The sequence below is a fragment of the Oncorhynchus gorbuscha genome, linkage group LG12 (assembly GCF_021184085.1).
Source record: "Oncorhynchus gorbuscha isolate QuinsamMale2020 ecotype Even-year linkage group LG12, OgorEven_v1.0, whole genome shotgun sequence".
Classification (NCBI taxonomy): Eukaryota; Metazoa; Chordata; class Actinopteri; order Salmoniformes; family Salmonidae; genus Oncorhynchus; species Oncorhynchus gorbuscha.
This window is the reverse complement of record NC_060184.1, coordinates 40,454,927-40,476,547: the sequence shown is the minus strand read 5'-3', so window position 1 is coordinate 40,476,547 and position 21,621 is coordinate 40,454,927. Positions and strand designations below refer to the sequence as shown.

At 42.0% G+C, this 21,621-nt stretch overlaps 2 protein-coding genes across 9 annotated transcripts in view; one reads left to right on the top strand and one right to left on the bottom strand.

Annotated features, from left to right (window-relative positions):
• The window catches only part of LOC123991007 (ATPase family AAA domain-containing protein 2B-like), a 121,776-nt gene extending 111,000 nt beyond the window's left edge, over positions 1–10,776 (top strand). For 2 of the 3 annotated variants that reach the window (XR_006830737.1, XM_046292105.1), the window contains exons 27-28: positions 235–363; positions 7,364–10,776. Coding sequence is in view for 1 of the 3 variants with exons in the window: in XM_046292105.1 (XP_046148061.1) it covers positions 235–363; positions 7,364–7,405 (171 nt within the window). In the remaining 2 variants the exon portion in view is untranslated. Of the gene's footprint in view, positions 1–234; positions 364–7,363 lie in introns of those variants that run through there. The other variant, XR_006830738.1, reaches the window with a different exon arrangement.
• A 1,779-nt stretch (positions 10,777–12,555) lies between these two features.
• The window catches only part of LOC123991008 (kelch-like protein 29), a 351,069-nt gene continuing 342,003 nt past the window's right edge, over positions 12,556–21,621 (bottom strand). For all 6 annotated transcript variants that reach the window (XM_046292107.1, XM_046292106.1, XM_046292109.1 and 3 more), the window contains one exon: positions 12,556–15,346. In XM_046292107.1, the coding sequence (XP_046148063.1) occupies positions 15,163–15,346 (184 nt within the window). In that variant the 3' untranslated portion in view covers positions 12,556–15,162. The remainder of the gene's footprint in view (positions 15,347–21,621) is intronic.

The window sequence follows — 21,621 nt, the reverse complement described above, 5'->3', positions numbered from 1 at the left end:
TGTCCCTCTGATCTTAATTGCTTTTGGATAAAGCTGACCTCTCTGTGTGCGAGAGAGTTGCACACGTGATGTGAATGCAGGGTATGCGTTTATGTTCCCTGTTGCATTAAATGCTGTATTTGTGTTCTGCTTGTGCGTGTGTATGGCTTGAATGTGTCCTCTCTAGAGGGAGCTTGTTGTTTCTCATGCGTATAATAACATAGTATAACGTGTGTGTGTGTTCTCCTCTCCCAGGCCCTCTTGGACACAGTGGTACAGAGGAGTGAAGGCTACAGCGTGGAACGCTTGGAGAGACTCTTCTCTCTCCTCAGTCAGTGCATCTACCAACACCGACTGGACTACGACAAGACACAGCTACAGGAGGTTAGACGGACACGCGCGCATCTCGACACACAGACAAAAGCTTATTTGGCCCTCCAAATGCGGTAGATGTGTGCTTGGTTCCTGAAAACTAATGTGGAGTTTTGAAGGCTATTACAGGAGTGAATGCAGCACACTGAGGTTGTCAGACAATGTGTCAGCGACAGAGGGAGTAGCCAGTGTTGTCGTATTAACTAGAGGCTTCTAGCAATGTCTCTGGCTAGTGCAGTCAGTGGAGAACGCGGGTGCTGCTTTGGACACACAGGCTGGACAGCCGCTGGAGAGAGGATTGTTTGCATGCCTGGTCAGTGTTGGTATTTCTCCTGTCCTGTAGGGCTGGGTGGTATATCGTTTTTTATTTATTATGATATACCGGTATATCATTGATGCCGGCTAAGTATCTAAGATAAAACACGCAATGTAGCCAAAGGTTATAGGGCCCCCTCAAACACTTTAGTTCCAACCCTGTCACAATAACTCCTTCCTGGCATTTTAATACGTTGTCATCTCAAACAACACTGTATTCAAAGTGCCCACTATTATATTCTAACTACATAATTAGAATAGTCATTCCATTTCCATGGTTCTGCTCTAATTCGCAACATTTGGTTAAAAATAAGTCCTAGATGATTTGCCCATATCGTGCAGCCTTACGTGGCAGTGTGGAAATTCTCAACTGAAATTCTCAGTGGTGTAAAAATACTTTCAAGTACTAAAGTAACTTCTTTTGGTATCGGTACTTTACTATTATTTGACAGTTTTTACTTTTACTTCACTACATTCCTAATGAAAATAGTGTACTTTTTACTCCATACATTTTCCCTGACACCTAAAAGTACTCGTTACATGTTGAATGCTTAGCAAGACAGGAATATGGTCCAATTCATGCACTTGTCAAGAGAACATCCCTGGTCATCCTCTGATCTGGAGGACTCACTAAACACACACGCTTTGTTTGTAAATTATATCCGAGTGTTGGAGTGTGCCCCTGGCTATCCATAAATCATGTTTAAAAACTAGGAAATGGTGCCATCTGCTTTGCTTAATATAAGGAATTTGAAATATTAATATATATTAATATTTGACAATTGGGTACTTTTTCCACCACTGCAATTGAGTGCAGAAAATGCAGAAATGATAAGTGCTGAAATTAGTTTTGGTTGAATAGTATAAAACAATCAGAATGGAGAGAGACTCATTGAAATCACTTAGAATGTATGTGATGCCACCCTAGGAACACTCACTACTCATAAGGCAAATGTACAACTTTAAATATTCAAAAACTAAAAATACCGTCCAATTTCTTTTAAATACCGTGATATAATATTTTGGCCATATCGCCCAGCCCTACTGTCCAGGGAGCGTGAGCAGAGAAATTAAATGCCGACAGTTACTTGTAGCTAATTTGAATCCAAAGTGTTGGAATTTCTGACTCCATATGGTCATGCCTGTTGAGCACAATCAGGATGAAAACACATAAATGAAAACACTACTACTCAACAACAATACTAAAATAAAGTGCAATATGCGTGCCTCATCTCGGGAGTTGATAGAATTGAAGTCATAAACAGCGCAATGCTTGACGCACAACGAAGAGCTGCTGGCAAAACGCACAAGTGCTGTTTGAATGAATGTTTACGCGCCTGCTTCTGCCTACCACCGCTCAGATCCTTAGATGTTTGTATGCTCAGATTATATGAAACGCAGGACACGCTAGATAATATCTAGTAATATCATCAACCATGTGTAGTTAACTAGTGATTATGATTGATTGTTTTTTAAGATCAATTTAATGCTAACTAGCAACTTACCTTGGTTTACTGCATTCGCGTAACAGGCAGTCTCCTTGTGGAGTGCAACGAGAGAGAGGCAGGTCGTAATTGCGTTGGACTAGTCAACTGTAAGGTTGCAATCCCCCGAGCTGACAAGGTGAAAATCTGTCGTTCTGCCCCTGAACGAGGCAGTTAACCCACCGTTCCTAGGCAGTCATTGAAAATAAGAATGTGTTCTTAACTTTCTTGCCTAGTTAAATAAAGATATATAAAAAATTGGCGCCCAAAAATACCGATTTCCGATTGTTATGAAAACTTAATCGGCCCTAATTAATCGGTCAACCTCTAATAGCCATGGCTATAAACATACCTATTGCTCTTCTTTAGCCCAGCCAAAAGGGTTGCAAAGGGTTGCTTGAATGCAGAGGGGAGATTACGTTTTTTTTTTTGTCTTTCCATCTTGCTCCGGTGGTAGGAATACTGGGGTGATGTTAGCGTAAATGTGTTGGCAGCTGAATAGGCTATTCTCATTGAGCAGTGGAGACATACTCTCACTGTCCATCGCCGTTTTAATCTACTGGGAAGCCAAAATGTTCCCAAACTGGAAATGTAAACGATGATGGAGAATCCTACTGTTTGCTCCACCCCACCACTCGCCATTGTACAGAACTAGTTCCCGGCTGCGCCTCACAATAGTACAGTTTGAAATGCTACAATTAAGGTTAGAATTTTGATTACAACATGCACATAGGCTCTAGTTTTAAACGAATAGCCTGAAATGTTCAGCCTGAGATTCACCCAAGAGGCATAACGCAGCATAGCCTACAGGCCAAGTGTATTTATTTATATATTAATTCGGGTTCACGGTGCGGACCAAACAGTTCGGTATGAATACGTGTACCGTTATACCCCTAACAGAGATGCACACAAACGCAGACACACACACTGGCATTTAGAATGCACTTAGTTAGTTTCTGTTGGTAAAATATGTCTGTCGTCTTCCCTCATCTTGTATGGTCTTGGCAGGGGGGAACAATGAAATGCTACATGTTGTATAAGAGCTTTCCTCTGGTGTTCCTAAAAGACATGCTATAGCGCTCTAGTCTCCTGCTGTGGTCTGACTACTACCTTTCCCTAGATGGAATGTTCTCTGATGTTCTGGAGAAGTGAGGCGGGGGAGAAGGGGAGATTTTAGTGCATACTGCGCATTGATGTCCAGCGTTAGCCTGCCTCAACTTGACAGCAATGTGTGTGTGTGTGTGTGTGTGTCAGTTCAGTCTGTACACTACGGAAAGTAAAACTGTTGCATGGGCTAAAGTAAACACTGCGTGTGTCTTCACTTGCGAGCGAAGCGTGTTTTGAGGTGTGTGTCAGTGACAGGGTGCAAGAACATTAAGCCACCTTCTATAGCCACCTTCAGATGCAGTGTGAATGGGTTGACAACACTGAGTATACCAAACATTAGGAACACCTTCCTAATCGTGGGTAAAATCGCAGAACAGCCTCAGTTTGTCGGGGTATGGACTCTACAAGGCGTCAGAGGCGTTTCACAGGGATGCTTTCCCCGACTCCCACTTCCCACAGTTGTCAAGTTGGGCGGTGGACCTTTCCTTTTTTTTACTCCCCAATTTCCTGGTATCCAATTGGTAGTTACAGTCCTTTCCCATCGCTGCAACTCCTGTACGGACTCGGGAGAGGTGAAGGTCGAGAGCCGTGCTTCCTCCGAAACACAACCCATCCAAGCCACACTGCTTCTTGACACAATGACAGTTTAACCCGGAACCCAGCCGCACTAATGTGTCGGAGAAAACACTGTGCACCTGGCTATTGTGCCTGGCCTGTATAGGAGTAACTAGTGCATAATGGGAAAGGAACATCCCTGCCGGCCAAACCCTCCCCTAAACTGGATGACGTTGTGCCAATTGTGCGCCGCCCCATGGGTCACCAGTGCCTTGCGCCACTCGGGAGGCCCTAGGGTGGTGGACTACTCTTGATACCTCCTACCAGAGACCCCATTCAAGGGCACTTACATAATTTTTCTTGCCCATTCACCCTCTGAATGGCATATACAGTGGGGCAAAAAAAGTATTTAGTCAACCAATTGTGCAAGTTCTCCCACTTAAAGATGAGAGGCCTGTAATTTTCATCATAGGTACACTTCAACTATGACAGACAAAATGAGTAAAAAAATCCTGAAAATCACATTGTAGGATGTTATAGGAATTTATTTGCGAATTATGGTGGAAAATAAGTATTTGGTCAATAACAAAAGTTATTGGTCAAATGTTTTCTGTATGTCTTCAAGGTTTTCACACTGTTGCTGGTATTTTGGCCCATTCCTCCGTGCAGATCTCCTCTAGAGCAGTGATGTTTTGGGGCTGTTGCTGGGCAACACGGACTTTCAACTCCCTCCAAAGATTTTCTATGGGGTTGAGATCTGGAGACTGGCTAGGCCACTCCAGGACCTTGGAATGCTTCATACGAAGCCACTCCTTCGTTGCCCGGGCGGTGTGTTTGGGATCATTGTCATGCTGAAAGACCCAGCCACGTTTCATCTTCAATGCCCTTGCTGATGGAAGGAGGTTTTCACTCAATCTCACGATACATGGCCCCATTCATTTTTTCCTTTACACGGATCAGTCGTCCTGGTCCCTTTGCAAAAAAAAAACAGCCCCAAAGCATGACGTTTCCACCCCCATGCTTCACAGTAGGTATGGTGTTCTTTGGATGCAACTCAGCATTCTTTGTCCTCCAAACGACGAGTTTTTACCAAAAAGTTATATTTTGGTTTCATCTGACCATATGACATTATCCCAATCTTCTTCTGGATCATCCAAATTTCAGATGGGCCTGGACATGTACTGGCTTAAGCAGGGGGATGTTTGGCACTGCAGGATTTGAGTCCCTGGCGGCGTAGTGTGTTACTGATGGTAGGCTTTGTTACTTTGGTCCCAGCTCTCTGCAGGTCATCCACTAGGTCCCCCCGTATGGTTCTGGGATTTTTGCTCACCGTTCTTGTGATAATTTTGACCCCACGGGGTGAGATCTTGCATGGACTCCAGATCGAGGGAGATTATCAGTGGTCTTGTATGTCTTCCATTTCCTAATAATTGCTCCCACAGTTGATTTCTTCAAACCAAGCTGCTTACCTATTGCAGATTGTCTTCCCAGCCTAGTGCAGGTCTACAATTTTGTTTCTTTTGTAGGTGACCAAATACTTATTTTCCACCATAATTTGCAAATAAATTCATTAAAAATCCTACAATGTGATTTCCTGGATTTTGTTTCTCATTTTGACTGTCATAGTTGAAGTGTACCTATGATGAAAATTACAGGTCTCATCTTAAGTGGAGAACTCGCACAATTGGTGGCTGACTTTTTTTGCCCCACTGTATATATACAGTATGTCAAAAGTGAGTACACCCCTTACATTTTTGTAAATATGAGTATCTTTTCATGTCACAACACTGAAGAAATGACATTTTGCTACAATGTAAAGTAGTGAGTGTACAGCTTGTATAACAGTGTAAATAACTCAACACACGGCCATTAATGTCTAAACCGCTAGCAACCAAAGTGGGTACACCCCTAAGTGAAAGTTTCAATATTTTGTGTGGCCACCACCATTTTCCAGCACTGCCTTAACCCTCTTGGGCATGGAGTTCACCAGAGCTTCACAGGTTGCTACTGGAGTCCTCTTCCACTCATCCATGACGACATCACGGAGCTGGTGGATGTTAGAGACCTTGCACTCCTCCACCATCCGTTTGAGGATGCCCCAGAGATGCTCAATAGGGTTTAGGTCTGGAGACATGCTTGACCAGTCCATCACATTTACCCTCAGCTTCTTTAGGAAGGCAGTGGTTGTCTTGGAGGTGTTTTTGGGGTCGTTATCATGTTGGAATACTGCCCTGCAGCCCAGTCTCCGAAGGGAGGGGATCATGCTCTGCTTCAGTATGTCACAGTACATGTTGGCATTCATGGTTCCCTCAATGAACTGTAGCTCCCCAGTGCCGGCAGCACTAATGCAGCCCCAGACCATGACACTCCCACCACCATGCTTGACTATAGGCAAGACACGGTTGCCGCCACACACGCTTGACACCACCTGAACCAAATAAGTTTCTTGGTCTCATCAGACCAGAGGACATGGTTCCAGTAATCCATGTCCCTAGTCTGCTTGTCTTCAGCAAACTGGAAAGCGGGCTTTCTTGTGCATCATCTTTAGAAGAGGCTTCCTTCTGGGACGACAGCCATGCAGACCAACTTGATGCAGTGTACGGCATATGGTCTGAGCACTGACAGGCTGACCCCCCCACCCCTTGAACCTCTGCAGCAATGCTGGCAGCACTCATACGTCTATTTCCCAAAGACAACCTCTGGATATGATGCTGAGCATGTGCACTCAACTTCTTTGGTCGACCATGGCGAGGCCTGTTCTGAGTGGAACCTGTCCAGTTAAACCGCTGTATGGTCTTGGCCACCGTGCTGCAGCTTAGTTTCAGGGTCTTGCCAATCTTCTTATAGCCCAGGCCATCTTTATGTAGAGCAACAATCATTTTTTTCAGATCCTCAGAGTTCTCTGCCATGAGGTGCCATGTTGAACTTCCAGTGACCAGTCAGTGAGAGCGATGACACCAAATTTAACACACCTGCTCCCCATTCACACCTGAGACCTTGTAACACTAACGAGTCACATGACACCGGGGAGGTGAAATGGCTAATTGGGCCCAATTTGGACACTTTCACTTAGGGGTGTACTCACTTTTGTTGCCAGCGGTTTAGACATTAATGGCTGTGTGATATACTGTATATATGCAATTCACACTCTGAATATATATATATATATATATATACACAATCATGTCTCAATTGTCTCTAGGCTTAAATATCCTTTAACCTGTCTCCTCCCCTTCATCTACACTGATTGAAGTGGATTTAACAAGTGACATCAATAAGGGATCATAGCTTTCACCTGGATTCAACTGGTCATGGAAAGAGCAGGTTTTCTTAATGTTTTGTACACTCAGTTTATATTAACTCACATTCTTCACCATGTTGACTAACCCTTTTAGCATGTGCTTGGCATCAACATTAATTAATTGAGCATCTGTTAGCAAGTTTGTCTTTTCAGTGGTAATATGCAAGGTATAATTGTGTATCCAGATGTAAAACGTGCTACAAAAGACCTTATTTTCTGACCTGTTTGTTTTGATGCTTTTGTTTTTCAGGAGATGGAGAGGAAAGTCCAGAATTTCATTACATTCCTGTGAGACAGCCAGGTTTACCCTGAACACACACACACAAGCGGGACAGAGACAAGCCTTTGAGCCAAGTACTTACACACAGAGCAAATATAGAGCCCTGGTCTTAACATGAACGACAGAACGGAGAGACTTTTCTATGGTGCTATAGTCTCAGGTACCCTGGTCGGACCCAAATCCAGTCACAACCAAACAGACTCCTGGACACGCACACACGAACGGTGAAACGGACATTCCTGGTGCTATTCAGGTGCTATCCTAATCCTTGCTGCTGTTGGGAGTAACTCTGAAACTAACCAACAAAACAGATTGGGTGATGTCATATCCCAACGACGGCCTACTTTTAAACTGGGCACACACACGTAAACTACATATGTGCGTAGTTGTGCACACACAGTAATCACCATCAGATTGTCACCAGCAGTGTGAATATGTGCAGTTAGCTTGGAGGTTGAGACAGTCTCCTGTCTTGTCACCATTGCTGAGCCCATGTCATCTCTCAGTACACCAGTGAATCAAGATTATAGGCCAGTCATCTCATAGATACAACAGCTTACAGATCATACTGAGTCATTAAAACAGCTTGGTTTGAATAGCCTCTGGATCTAATCAATTATGATTTTTTTATTTTTTTTATTGATATGGATCTTATAACCACCATTCTCGCGCCAAACATTATCCAATGTTCATTGAAATGTTTTTAACATGACCATACTGTAGGGTAAAGTTGGCACTGCTGGGCTAGAATCAATTGCCAGCATGTACATGCATTACAAAAACATCAAATCCCCATTAATAAGGGTGTTACTGAAATGCATCAATGGGAACTGAGGAAGCATTTGTTCGAGGTTTGCCTGTGAACATCAAAATAACATTAATTGACCAGACTTTTCAGTCGTAGCAAACAGATTGACGTGCTGCATCACAGTTCTGTGTAAAAAAAAAAATATTCCACACAAGCTGTGCCCTGCTAATTTTTATTTCCTGTCAATCCACACCTAACTGGAGTAACTCAAATGAAATTGGACACCTTTTGTAATTCGCACTGCCTAGCATGTGCTTTATTTTACCCCCAATTAACTTTCCTAAGGAACAGCTGTTAAGGTTATCAACTGCTCTGTTCAATGTAATGCTGGATGTAGAAGTTCCCCTTAACTAACCTAATCTAGGATCAAATGACAACTCTCAAGCCTAACTTTAACCTTGACAGTGGTGTAATAATATCTGACCCAGGACCAGTGGATAGAAGTCTACAGTAGGAAAGCAGATCTACTCTGTCTTTTCCTGCCCACATGAGTAAAAATGTATTTTATTATTACTTTCATGTCAACGGATGCCACATTAGTCACAGCAAAAGTGGTGCCAATTTTCCGTGACCTTTTTTTAGTCAACATTTGTTTTCCTACGAATGTCAACTCTATGGATTTAGATAAGGAACTTAGTTGGCTATGTATTATGTTGTGCATTTGATTCCTAAAAAAAAGTTTTTCTATTGTATGATACATTGGAAACGATGTTTTGAATTGTTTGTGAAGCTTCTGACCATGAACAAGGCCATTCAAGGCAGTGCCCTGTTGAGGTATAAAACAGCATTCTATCGTTTTAATTATTTTGTTGATGCTTTTGATTGTCTGTCTAGTGGGAGGGGTGTAATTCGCTATAGCCAGCCCATCCATGTTCACCTTGTGGTAAAGATATGCATTTTTGTTTTTCAACTTTTTCTGGTCTTTCCTTGGCCATGGAAGAATCCATGTTTTGACGAGATGTGGCCAGCCTTAGTCTTTTACATTCACAGTTAAAAGCTGGACTACAATATGACATGGTTGCAGAAAGTAAACCGCAACAATTAAGTGTTAAAGCACAAGGTTCATCTTCTCCACTGTTTTGGGGCTGTGAAGCAGATACTGTGTGTGAGCGAAGTCCTGCGTCTCACTCATCTCAATATCTGTGGCAGTGGAATTTGGCTGTCTACCTTTTAATGCCAGGGTTCTTCAGGTCCTGGAGAACTACTAGGCATGCAGGCTTTTGTTCCAACCAAATTGTCATGGTGTTCTTCAGGCTTGACTACGATTGGGCAGTAACAGAATCCTGTATGCCTCGTAGTTCTCCAGGATAGGAGAGCCCTGCTTTATGCTGATCCTAACTCCACATCTGCCTTCTCTTAGAGTGCCAGGTGAAGATTTAACAATTAAAATAAACATATGCAAACTAGCATTGGAATACTGCAGAGATAGAGAAACAAAGCTACCTCAGCTTAATTTAATTTAATGCTAATAAGACAAACTGTTTTACTGGGCGCAAACAGTATTTTGCCATGTTCTAAACTATTGTTGCAACACTCAGTACAGTTAAGGTACTGGATAATCAGCACAAGTTCTGTGGCTGCTGTGGTAACCCAACAATTTGTTTGGTTCTCACCTTTTTCAGTTTTTTTTGTCTATATTGCATTTGAGCCGAGACGAAACATACAGCATTTAATTTCAAGGAAATGTCAAACTGTATATTTCAGTTCTGTAGACCGAGACGTCCTAAGATTGCTTTCCTTTCAGATTGTACTACTACACATATTTGCTAGTGTTGTCCATCAAGCCAGAATCTTTTTTTTCATTTGAGGGTACTTGTTTTGTAGACTTAAATCTCTTTCTCGTGGTGATTTAAATTTGTATTTTATTTATTCATAATTAGCCATGGTTTTATGTCTATCCATTAAACAAATTGGCAATAGTTGTTACTCGGTTATGAGTTTAGTGCTGAAGTGAGGTAGCGGACTAGCGTGTATTGGAGAATAAAGAAGTTTACAGGTGTCTCAGGTTTCTTCAGGCTACACATGACCTTTCAACTTTCCTATTTATTCCAGTGTGGTGTTTGTTTTTCTTTAGTTTTGTGGTTATGGACTGTGGGATACTGGATGAGGCTAACGTTGACTTAATGGAATTTTTACATCAAAACGATAGTGTGTTGGTAGTGTAAATCTTATTCACGTTGCTGACACAATTTGGCAAGCATCTTATAAAATAACAAATGCCAAAGTTTGTCAGCAATTTTTGTTCCTTTTAAGAATTGGGTTTCAAAATGTCATAATTTGTTTTCATCCTCTCCTTATTCTTGTCTATACAAACAACCAATTTTTGTCTGGTAGTTAAAGAGGATTTAGTCCAGTATGCACACAACTTTCCATCACTACTTACTGAGTTTCTCGTGTGGGATTTATTTAGATGTTTTTGTAGCATCACCATGTTTAATGATTTCTTCTTGAGGTTAAAGTTTATTGAACATCCTCTTCCCCATCAAATGTTACTTTGGTGCAAGTTATTTGAGAGAAACCTTTACTGTATTTCTAAAAACTGCTGTGATATACTTGAATAAAGGTGCAAAATGTACTTTGTCGAGTTCTTTCATTCCCTCAACTGGATGACCTTAATTGAGCAGTGTACCTGCCTGTCAAAGGACTGAACATACTCAGTTTGGCTTTGAAACGGAATCCTTTTACTTATAGGTTGAAGAGGTTAGCTATACACCTCAGTTTGATTGCCATGAGTGATATTGCTCGGTTCAAAGAACCACTCACTCTTCAAGGCTTTATTTATAAGACTGTATCAAGACATCTTCTGGCATAATGGCTTGTTTCACTCAAAACAAAAATTACAACAGTTATCATGGTATATGTATTATATTTCAATAATAACATTTGTTAACTTCTCCATTTGGGGACAGATTTACAGACAAACCTTGGCCAAACTTGCAAACATAAGAACAAGTTTCAAAGTAGCATTCTATCAGTAGCGCCCCCCCATTGAAATTTAAAATGGCACAGATGGCACATTTCACAGGATATATAAATGTGAAGCATCTGGTTGACATTTCCAATCACTACCAAATATGGTGGTGGGAGGAGATGGATTGTGACTGACAGTTTTTGTAGAATTTGCTAAGTTTTAAAGTCTTTAGGAGTGAGAATTATTATTGCACATGTGCACGCCAGAGTAGGCGTTCCCTAATGCAAATAAATGCTAGAACTTGGCTGCCCACTGATTCATTTGCTCCCACTGGAAATGACAGGCTCTGGTATAGATTGGGTTAGTTATAAAACTCTTTGGTTATGGTTTAGGTATTCCCAGGTACCTGGATAGCAGTACCCTAAATGACTTAAATGTAAATGTAAACCTGGCACACGTTAGTCCTATGCTTGCTAATCTCACCAAGTGGTAGGCTGATACAGGAAATAATCACTATCAAAGCTCAAACTTTTTCTCCACAGACCAATGGCATTTTGTAAAATAGGTACACCTGGCCACCAGAGGGATATATACAATCAAGGTTTACTTTTGTTTCTGTTCACTCGGTCTGTCTCAAGTGTATAGTGTCAATATTGCATGATCGCATCCTTGACTAGGCTGCAAACTCGTACGTCCTTTCACAACAATAAAGATGGAGGATTATGCAACATGTAAGTGTATATTCGTACATTGTAAAGAACGTCTAATTGACCACTAATTGGTGGAGTGATGCACTGAGGCGGTAAGCACAGACTAAGATATTATATATTATAGCTGCTGGTTCAAATCCCCCAATAAATACTTTTCTCCCCTCTCTCTCTCAACTCTAACAAAGGCTATTCAAGAGTCCTTCAGTAAACAGAGTCTGGGAACATCAAATGGTGGGGGGAAAGGAACCATATTTCGGTAATAGAACCAGTTGGAAATATGCGTTGGTACTTAATGATATATGTCAGTTTGGTTGTCAACTAGAATGTGTTATCAGGTTCACATAAGTGTTGTGTAATTTTAGTTTCCAAATGAGAGAATTGGGTTTTCATAAGGTTAGAGCTCTGCTCAAATCAGTGGCCTGCCCCTGTGAAGAGACATGGTTGTAAACACAATTTTCAGGTGAGACTGAAATAAGGTTACGATTAATATTGACTGCTATTGATGTAAAATATTACTAGGTCTTTCAGAGTTTATTCGGAAGCTAACAGCTCTATAAACACTTTCGTGGTGCCCCGGCTTTCTAGTTAATTACATTTACATGATTAGCTCAATCAGGTAATATTAATTACAGAGAAAGGATTTTATAGAATAGCATGTCATGTCACTTAATCCGGCATAGACAAAGACACCACACAAGCCTAGGACAAAAAGGCTTCTCAATATATAATTTTTTACTCCCAAGCCATAAGACTGAACAGCTAATCAAATGGCTAACCAGGCTATCTGCATTGTGTCCCCCTCTTTTATGCCACTGCTACTCTGTGTTCATCATATGCATAGTCACTTTAACCATATCTACATACTACCTCAAATCAGCTTGACTAACCCGTGTCTGTGTATAGCCTCACTACTGTATATAGCCTGTCTTTTTACTGTTTTCTTTCTTTACTTACCTATTGTTCACCTAATACCATTTTTGCACTATTGGTTAGAGCCTGTAAGTAAGCATTTCACTAAGGTCTACACCTGTTGTATTCGGCGCACGTGACAAATAAACTTTGATTTGAAATGTATACGTGAACTTAATTTACAAGGTTTTGGCTGCACTTCAACTTCTCTTCAAAACATGTTAAATGTAATTCTACAGTTCAAAGGGAAAAAAACGACATCTCAACTGCAATGCAAATGGCAAAAATCACCAAGAGTCAGGCTCACAACACTGAGCTAAACACCAAGTAACATTTTTTAAAAACTTGTTTTAGTCAATTTGATTAGCAAATGGTGCTAATGACTGCTGTAAAAGGACACTCGTGGAAAAGTGTTCCATCAAGCCCAACTACGTTAACGACAGTGGAGGCTGCTGAGGGGAGGACAGCTCATAATGGCTAGAAAGGAGCTAATGAAATGGCATCAAACACATGTATTTGATACCATTCCACTCCATCCATTAACACGAGCCTATCCTCACCAATTAAGGTGCCACCAACCTGTGGTCAACGATATTAATTGGAATTAGAACCAGACATAATCATGGCCACCTGGAGATGGGTGTGTGCTAGTAGGTGTGATGGAGTCGATGTTTGTAAGATGTCGTTGTATTGTTTTGAAAACATCAAATCAAATCATACCAATTTTTTTTTTAATAATCACGGCCACCTGGTGAGGTTCGCATAGGGCTACATTTGTCAGGTTATGAAATGGTAACAGCTAACATGTAACCTTAGATTACGTGCAACTATGTCAACAAGTGTAAGCATCAGCCAAATAAAATGGAACTAAAACACAAGGCTCCATTCAATCTGTAAAGCTGAAGCGTAACAGCTTCCGTGACAGAAATGCAAAGGTAATTTCCGGCTGAGCCGACATGAAACGTGAATGCAGTCCCCGCTTGTAAAAGCTGAACTTCCGCGACGCGGATTGAATAGAGCCATTAAACGTTTTCTAATAGTCGCAAGTATGGCCCCACCATTTTCAGTCCAACCTATCAAGTTTTTTTCTAAAAACATTTATACAGAATCACTTTCAGGTTTTAAAATATACATTTTTCCTTCCCGTATTTACAGAATGTCCCCAAAACCCTCATCCATATACCCACCCACCCAACAATGATATACAAATAGAAAACAAAAGGGTGGAACAAAAACAAAGATGGAGGATAAACGTAAATCTAATGGAACATTTTGATCCTTGGAGCCACTGGTGGTTATTGTGCTTTGGCTGTGTGGAGGAGAAATGCCCCATTGTAGTGTCTTTCTCAGACTCTCTGGGATGTCATGATACAGGGATTCCCTCTCTGCCATTCCCAGGTAAGTCATCTGCCAACAGTGATGTTTCTGGCCCAAAAATACACTAAGTATCCAACATGTCCTTTTAAACCGAGGGGGAAACAACATCTGTACAAAAAAAACAAGGCTCCTCACTCATCAGCTGTGGCTCTCTCGTCACAGATTTTTCTTTCATGAATATGTTTCTAAAACCCTGTGGACTTCCTTATCTCTCCACTGTCCCTTTAAGCACTGAGACATCTGCCCAGTTCTCCTGTCCTTCAAATGCCACTACTGAATGTCCTCATAAACCAAGGGAGCCCTCTGATTTGGAAAGAAGTTCCTCACTAACAGAAACCACTAGAGGAGTCACAGAACAAAGACTGGGATGGTTTTTAACATACTTGAGTCACAAACACATAACAGGTAAGGGCCTTTCAATTGAGGCGATGGAACTAAATGAACTATTTGTATGAAACGGAAGAGGAGTTAGCAAGAAGTTGGGAACAACAAACCAAGGAGCTTTTGTCTCGAGTGTCCCTGTGTCTATATTATGGGAGGGGGATAAGCTACACTATATGATACATACAGTAGCTTAGGCACCAGTACCTGACATGGCCAAGTGGTTCAAGATACAGTAAGATGCCTACATTCTGCACAGGGGGTTGATGGGGGACTGAAGGGGTGGGGGGGTAAAGACAACAACACTGGCATCAAGTCCCGAGGGGGTTTTAGTTGGATAGTCCAGTCCAGCGGTGCTGACCGATCAACCCCCAAAAGCTGCACACAGAGTGTCCTGTCCTAACCAGACCAAACCGGTCAGGGGGGAGTTTTCCCGATAGCTTCATAGCTAACATGACACTTAGTTTGTCTCGATAACCCAGCACCACAGCAGAGGGAGACTAACAATAATTGTAAATGTTTGACAGTTCTGGGGGAAAAGTGAACAAAATTTGCCAAATGAACCTGAAGCACTTTGCTCTTCTACAAGAGGCATGGGTCTGGGTTGTCCAGAGAAAATAAAGCCACATTGGCTACAAAGCTTTCAGGAAACTCATTCATCACTGAACCGATCTCAGCCACTCTGGATGTACTTCTTGATGACGACACAGCCGTGTCTGAAGAGAGGGCAGGGCAGCGACTGGAGGAGCGTCCAGTTGTTGGTGTGGGGGTCAAAGATCTCCATGTTGCCCAGGGCAGGACCCTCGCTGCTCACAATGCCCCCCGTTGCGTAGATCTTACCATCCAGGATCACCGCACTGCAGAGAGAAACATTGAAAAACGTACATTTAGTCAAATATCAGACACTCTTATCCAGTGCCTTACAGGAGAAATTAAGATTAAGTGCATTGCTCAAGGGCACGTCGGCTTGGGGATTTCAACGCTCCCATTCCAATACGCCCATCTTTTGGAGAATACAATATAGCTCAGTATTTGTATTACTGAGGTAGCCTAGTGGTTAGAGCGTTGGGCCAGTAACCGAAAGGTAAGTTAAAAAGCTGATAAGGTAAAAAATCTGTCGTTCTGCTTCTGATCGTGGCAGCTAATCCACTGGGCGTCCTGGATGTCGATTATGGCAGCCGCCCGCACCACTCTGATTCAGAGGGGTTGGGTTAAATGCGGAAGACACTTTTCAGTTTAATACATTCAGTTGTACAACTGACTAGGTTTAACCCCATTATTTATTTTACAGTCTTTATTTATCAAGGGTGTCAATTATGGACCTGACTGTATGTTACAGTGTATATATACAGTACCAGTCAAAAGTTTGGACACACCTACTCATTCAAGGTTTTTTTTATTTTTTACAATATCAATATTGTAATCTACAATATTGTATAATATACAATAATATTAAGATATCAAAACTATTAATTAAAACATATGGAATCAAGTAGTAACCAAAAGTGTTAAACAAATCCAAATATATTTTATATTCTTCAAAGTAGCCATCCTTTGCCTTGATGACAGCATTGCACACTCTTGGCATTCTCTCAACCAGCGACATGAGGTAGTCACCTGGAATGCATTTCAATTAACAGGTGTGCCTTGTTAAAAGCAACAACAACAAAAACATTTTAGAACTTTGAACGTTTCTTCAAGTGCAGTCGCAAAAAACATAAATTGCTATGATGAAACTGGCTCTCATGAGGACCACCACAGTAGAGGAAGACACAGAGTTACCTCTGCTGCAGAGGATGAGTTCATTAGAGTTACCAGCCTCAGATTGTAGCCCAAATAAATGCTTCACAGAGTTCAAGTAACAGACATCTCAACATCAACTATTCAGAGGAGAGTGAGTGGTCGAAGAAACCACAACTAAAGGACACCAATAATAAGAAGAGATTTGCTCTACCAAGAAACACGAGCAATGGACATTAGACCAGTCGAAATCCAAATTTGAGATTTTTGGTTCCAACCGCCGATCTTTGTGAGACGCAGAGTAGATGAACGGATGATCTCTGCACGTGTGGTTCCCACTGTGAAGCATGGAGGTGGTGGTGTGGGGGTGCTTCGTTGGTGACACTGTCAGTGATGTATTTAGAATTCAAAGCACACTTAACCAGCATGGCTACCACAGCATTCTGCAACAATATGCCATCCCATCTGGTTTGCGCTTAGTGGGACTATCATTTGTTTTTCAACAGGACAATGACCCAAAACACACCTCCAGGCTGTGTAAGGGCTATTTGACCAAGGAGAGTGATGGAGTGCTGCATCAGATGACCTGGCCTCCACAATCACTTGACCTCACCCCAATTGAGATGGTTTGAGATGAGTTGGACCACAGAGTGAAGGAAAAGCAGCCAACAAGTGCTCAGCATATGTGGAAACTCCTTCAAGACTGTTGGAAAAGCATTACTCATGAAGATGGTTGAGAGAATGTCAAGAGTGTGAAAAGCAGTCATCAAGGCAAAGGGTGGCCACTTTGAAGAATCTTAACTATAAAATATATTTTGATTTGTTTAAACACCTTTTTGTTTACTACATGATTCCATGTGTGTTATTATGTTATTTCATAGTTTTGATGTCTTCACTATTATTCTACAATGAAGAAAATAGAAAAACCCTTGAATGAGTAGATGTGTCCACACTTTTGACTGGTATGCTATATAAACTCAGCAACAAAAGAAAACGTCCTCTCACTGTTGACTGCGTTTATTTTAAGCAAACTTAACATGTATAACTATTTGAATGAACATAACAAGATTCAACAACTGACTAACAAAAATTGAATAATGTGTCCCTGAACAAAGGGGGGGGGTCAAAATCAAAAGTAACAATCAGTATCGGGTGTGGCCACCAGCTGCATTAAGTACTGTAGTGAATCTCCTCCTCATGGACTGCACCAGATTTGCTAGTTCTTGCTGTGAGATGTTACCCCACTCTTCCAACAAGGCACATGCAAGTTCCAGGACATTTCTGGGGTCCAACAGGTCCCAGACATGCTCAATGCGATTGAGATCCGGGCTCTTCACTGGCCATAGCAGAACACTGACATTCCTGTCTTGCAGGAAATCACGCACAGAACGAGCAGTATGGCTGGTGGCATTGTCATGCTGGAGGGTCAAGTCAGGATGAGCCTGCAAGAATGGTACCACATGAGGGAGGAGGATGTCTTCCCTGTAATGCACAGCGTTGAGGTTGACAAGCTCAGTCCGATGATGCTGTGACACACCGCCCCAGACCATGACGGATCCTCCACCTCCAAATCAATCCCTCTCCAGAGTACAGGCCTCGGTGTAACGTTCATTCCTTCAACAATAAAAGCGAATCCGACGATCACCCCTGGTGAGACAAAACCGCGACTCGTCAGTGAAAAGCACTTTTTGCCAGTCCTGTCTCGTCCAGCGACGGTGGGTTTGTGCCCATAGACGACGTTGTTGCCGGTGATGTCTGGTGAGGACCTGCCTTACAACAGGCCTACAAGCCCTCAGTCCAGCCTCTCTCAGCCTATTGCGGACAGTCTGAGCACTGATGGAGGGATTGTGCATTCCTGGTGTAACTCGGGCAGTTGTTGTTGCCATCCTGTACCTGTCCCATCGGTGTGATGTTCGGATGTACGGATCCTGTGCAGGTGTTGTTACACGTGGTCTGCCACTACGAGGTTGATCAGCTGTCTGTCCTGTCTCCTTGTAGTGCTGTCTTAGGCGTCTCACTGCGGACATTGCAATGCATTGCCCTGGTCACATTTGCAATCCTCATGCCTCTTTGCAGCATGCCTAAGGCACATTCACGCAGATGAGCAGGGAAACTGGACATCTTTTTTTTGTGTTTTACAGAGTCAGTAGAAAAGCCTCTTTAGTGTCCTTCGTTTTCATAACTGTGACCATAATTGCCTCTTCACTGTTAACATTGAGACTGGTGTTTTGCGGGTACTATTTAATGAAGCTTCCAGTTGAGGACTTGTGAAGCGTCCGTTTCCCAAACTAGACACTCGTGTTCTCGTTCTCTTGCTCAGGTGTGTACCGGGGCCTCCCACTCCACTTAATATTCTGGTTAGAGGCAGTTTGCGCTGTTCTGTGAAGGGAGTAGTACACAGCGGTATCTTCAGTTTCTTGGTAATTTCTCTCATGGAAAAGCCTTACGAGTTTCAGAAGAAAGGTCCTTGTTTCTGGCCATTTTGAGACTGTAATCGAATCCACAAATGCTGATGCTCCAGATACTCAACTAGTCTAAAGAAGGCCAGTTGTATTGATTCTTTAATCAAATCAACAGTTTTCATCTGTGCTAACAATTGCAAAAGGGTTTTCTAATGATCAATTAGCCTTTTAAAATGATAAACTTGGATTAGCTAATACAAGGTGCCATTGAAACACAAGAGAGATGGATGCTGATAATGGTCCTCTGTACGCCTATGTACAGTTGAAGTCAGAAGTTTACATACACTTAGGTTGGAGTCATTAAAACTTGTTTTTCAATCACTCCATAAATTTCTTGTAAACAAACTATAGTTTTGGCAAGTCGGTTAGGACATCTACTTTGTGCATGACACAAGTAATTTTTCCAACAATTGTTAACAGACAGATTATTTCACTTATAATTCAGTGTATCAGAATTCCAGTGGGTCAGAAGTTTACATACAGCAAGTTGACTGTGCCTTTAAACAGCTTAGAAAATTCCAGAAAAGGATGTCATGGCTTTAGAAGCTTCTGATCGGCTAATTGACATCATTTTAGTCAATTGGAGCAGTAACTGTGGATGTATTTCAAGGCCTACCTTCAAACTCACTGCCTCTTTGCTTGACATCATGGGAAAATCAAAAGAAATCAGCCAAGACCTCAGACAAAAAATTGTAGACCTCCACAAGTCTGGTTCATCCTTGGGAGCAATTTCCAAATGCCTGAAGGTACTATGTTCATCTGTACAAACAATAGTACGCAAGTATAAACACCATGGGACCACACAGCCGTCAAACCGCTCAGGAAGGAGACGCGTTCTGTCTCCTAGAGATTAACGTACTTTGTTGCGAAAAGTGCAAATCAATCCCAGAACAACAGCAAAGGACCTTGTGAAGATACTGGAGGAAACATGGACAAAAGTATCTATATCCACAGTGAAACGAGTCCTATATCGACATAACCTGAAAGGCCGCTCAGCAAGGAAGAAGCAACTGCTCCAAAACCGCCATAAAAAAGACGGACTAAGGTTTGCAACTGCACATAGGGCCAAAAATCATACTTTTTGTAGACATTCCTCTGGTCTGATGAAACAATAATAGAACTGTTTGGCCATAATGACCATCGTTATGTTTGGAGGAAAAAGCAGGGAGGCTTGCAAGCCGAAGAACACCATCCCAGCCGTAAAGCACGTCATGTTGTGGGGGTGCTTTGCTGCAGGAGGGACTGGTGCACTTCACAAAATAGATGGCATCATGAGGGAGGGAAAAGTATGTGGATATATTGAAGCAACATCTCAAGACATCAGACAAGCTTGGTCGCAAATGGCTCTTCCAAATGGACAATGACCACAAGCAATATGGCATACGGACAACAAAGTCAAGGCATTGGAGTGGCCATCACAGAGCCCTGACCTCAATCCTATAGAAAATTTGTTGTAAGAACTGAAAAAGCGCGTGCAAGGAGGCCTACAATCCTGACTCAGTTACACCAGCTCTGTCAGGAGGAATGGGCCAAAATTCACCCAACATATTGTGAGAAGCTTGTGAAAGGCTACCCGACACGTTTGACCCAAGTTAAACAATTTAAAGGCAATGTTACCAAATACTAATTGAGTGTATATACACTTCTGACCCACTGGGAATGTGATGAAAGAAATAAAAGCTGAAATAAATCATTCTCAGCTATTATTCTGACATTTCACATTCTTAAAATAAAGTGGTGATCCTAAGAGGAGAGGAAAGAGAGAGAGGAGAGAGAGAGAGAGGAGAGAGAGAAGAGAGAGTGAGGAGAGAGAAGATAGGAAAGAGAAGAGAGAAGAGAGAGAGAGAGAAGAGAGAGGAGAGAGAGATGAGAGAGGAGAGAGAAGAGAGAGAGAGAGGAGGGAGAGCGAGGAGAGAGGAAGCAGAGAGAAGCAGAGCGAGATAGTCTGATCACTGAACTTGTTGCTGTGAGGGGATATTACTTTATCACATTCTCTCGACATGACAACATCGCTTTCCCGAGAGAGATCATAATTAAAATGTGCCTTTGTGGAGGGAGAGAAAAGTTATGAAAAAATCTTTACAAATGTGCTCATCTGATGTGGGGAACAGAAACAGGAGGAGTGTGTGTGTGTGGGGGGGATTAACACTTTAACTATAAACTGATTACAGTTTTGTAATCCCACTGGGGGCTGGAGCAATCTATATTTACATAAGGTACACACACAGCTGATTGATACACAAACTCACAGTCCACAAAAACAAGCATCACTAAGAGACACACACCATGAGATTATTACATAAAGAGTAAATCCAGTCAGAAAAAAAAGCACAGCTGACCCAGAAGGAACACAGTGCTGGCTAAAGCCCAATTTGGCTGTTAAAGATAAACAAGGAGAATTCAGCCAAGGACACGGAAAAGTAAAAACGAAGTGTCCAGTTTAGTTTATAATGACTGCTGCCGCATAGCGCCGAGTGTGTGTGTGTATGTGTGTGTGTGATCACCCAGCACCAGTCTTATTCAGTCAGACCTAGGTAAAAGCTAAATGTAGTGGAACAGCTGCTGGTGTATGTGGGAATAGTTTAGCAATTAATAACCTCTGGATCGCTGTCTTCCCAAATGTATTTCTGAGTATCTGTCTAGGGTGTATTCTATGCACTGGGCCCCAAAGTTTAAATATACAGACCTGTGACTTGACTTGGAATCTACAGCATATCACTTCAGACTTGACTCATATTCCTGCTTAATTACTTTTTTACTAAATGTTTTTTGGAGACTGAATAAAACAATTCTAGCAGGATTCCTGTAGGAAGTTTGCATTCCTGTACTGACCCCTAACTTACAAACATTTATGGTGGTGGTTCATACTGCCCCCTACAGTGGTTCATGCTAACACTTTACCTGCAGAACTGTCGTGAGTGGTTCATATT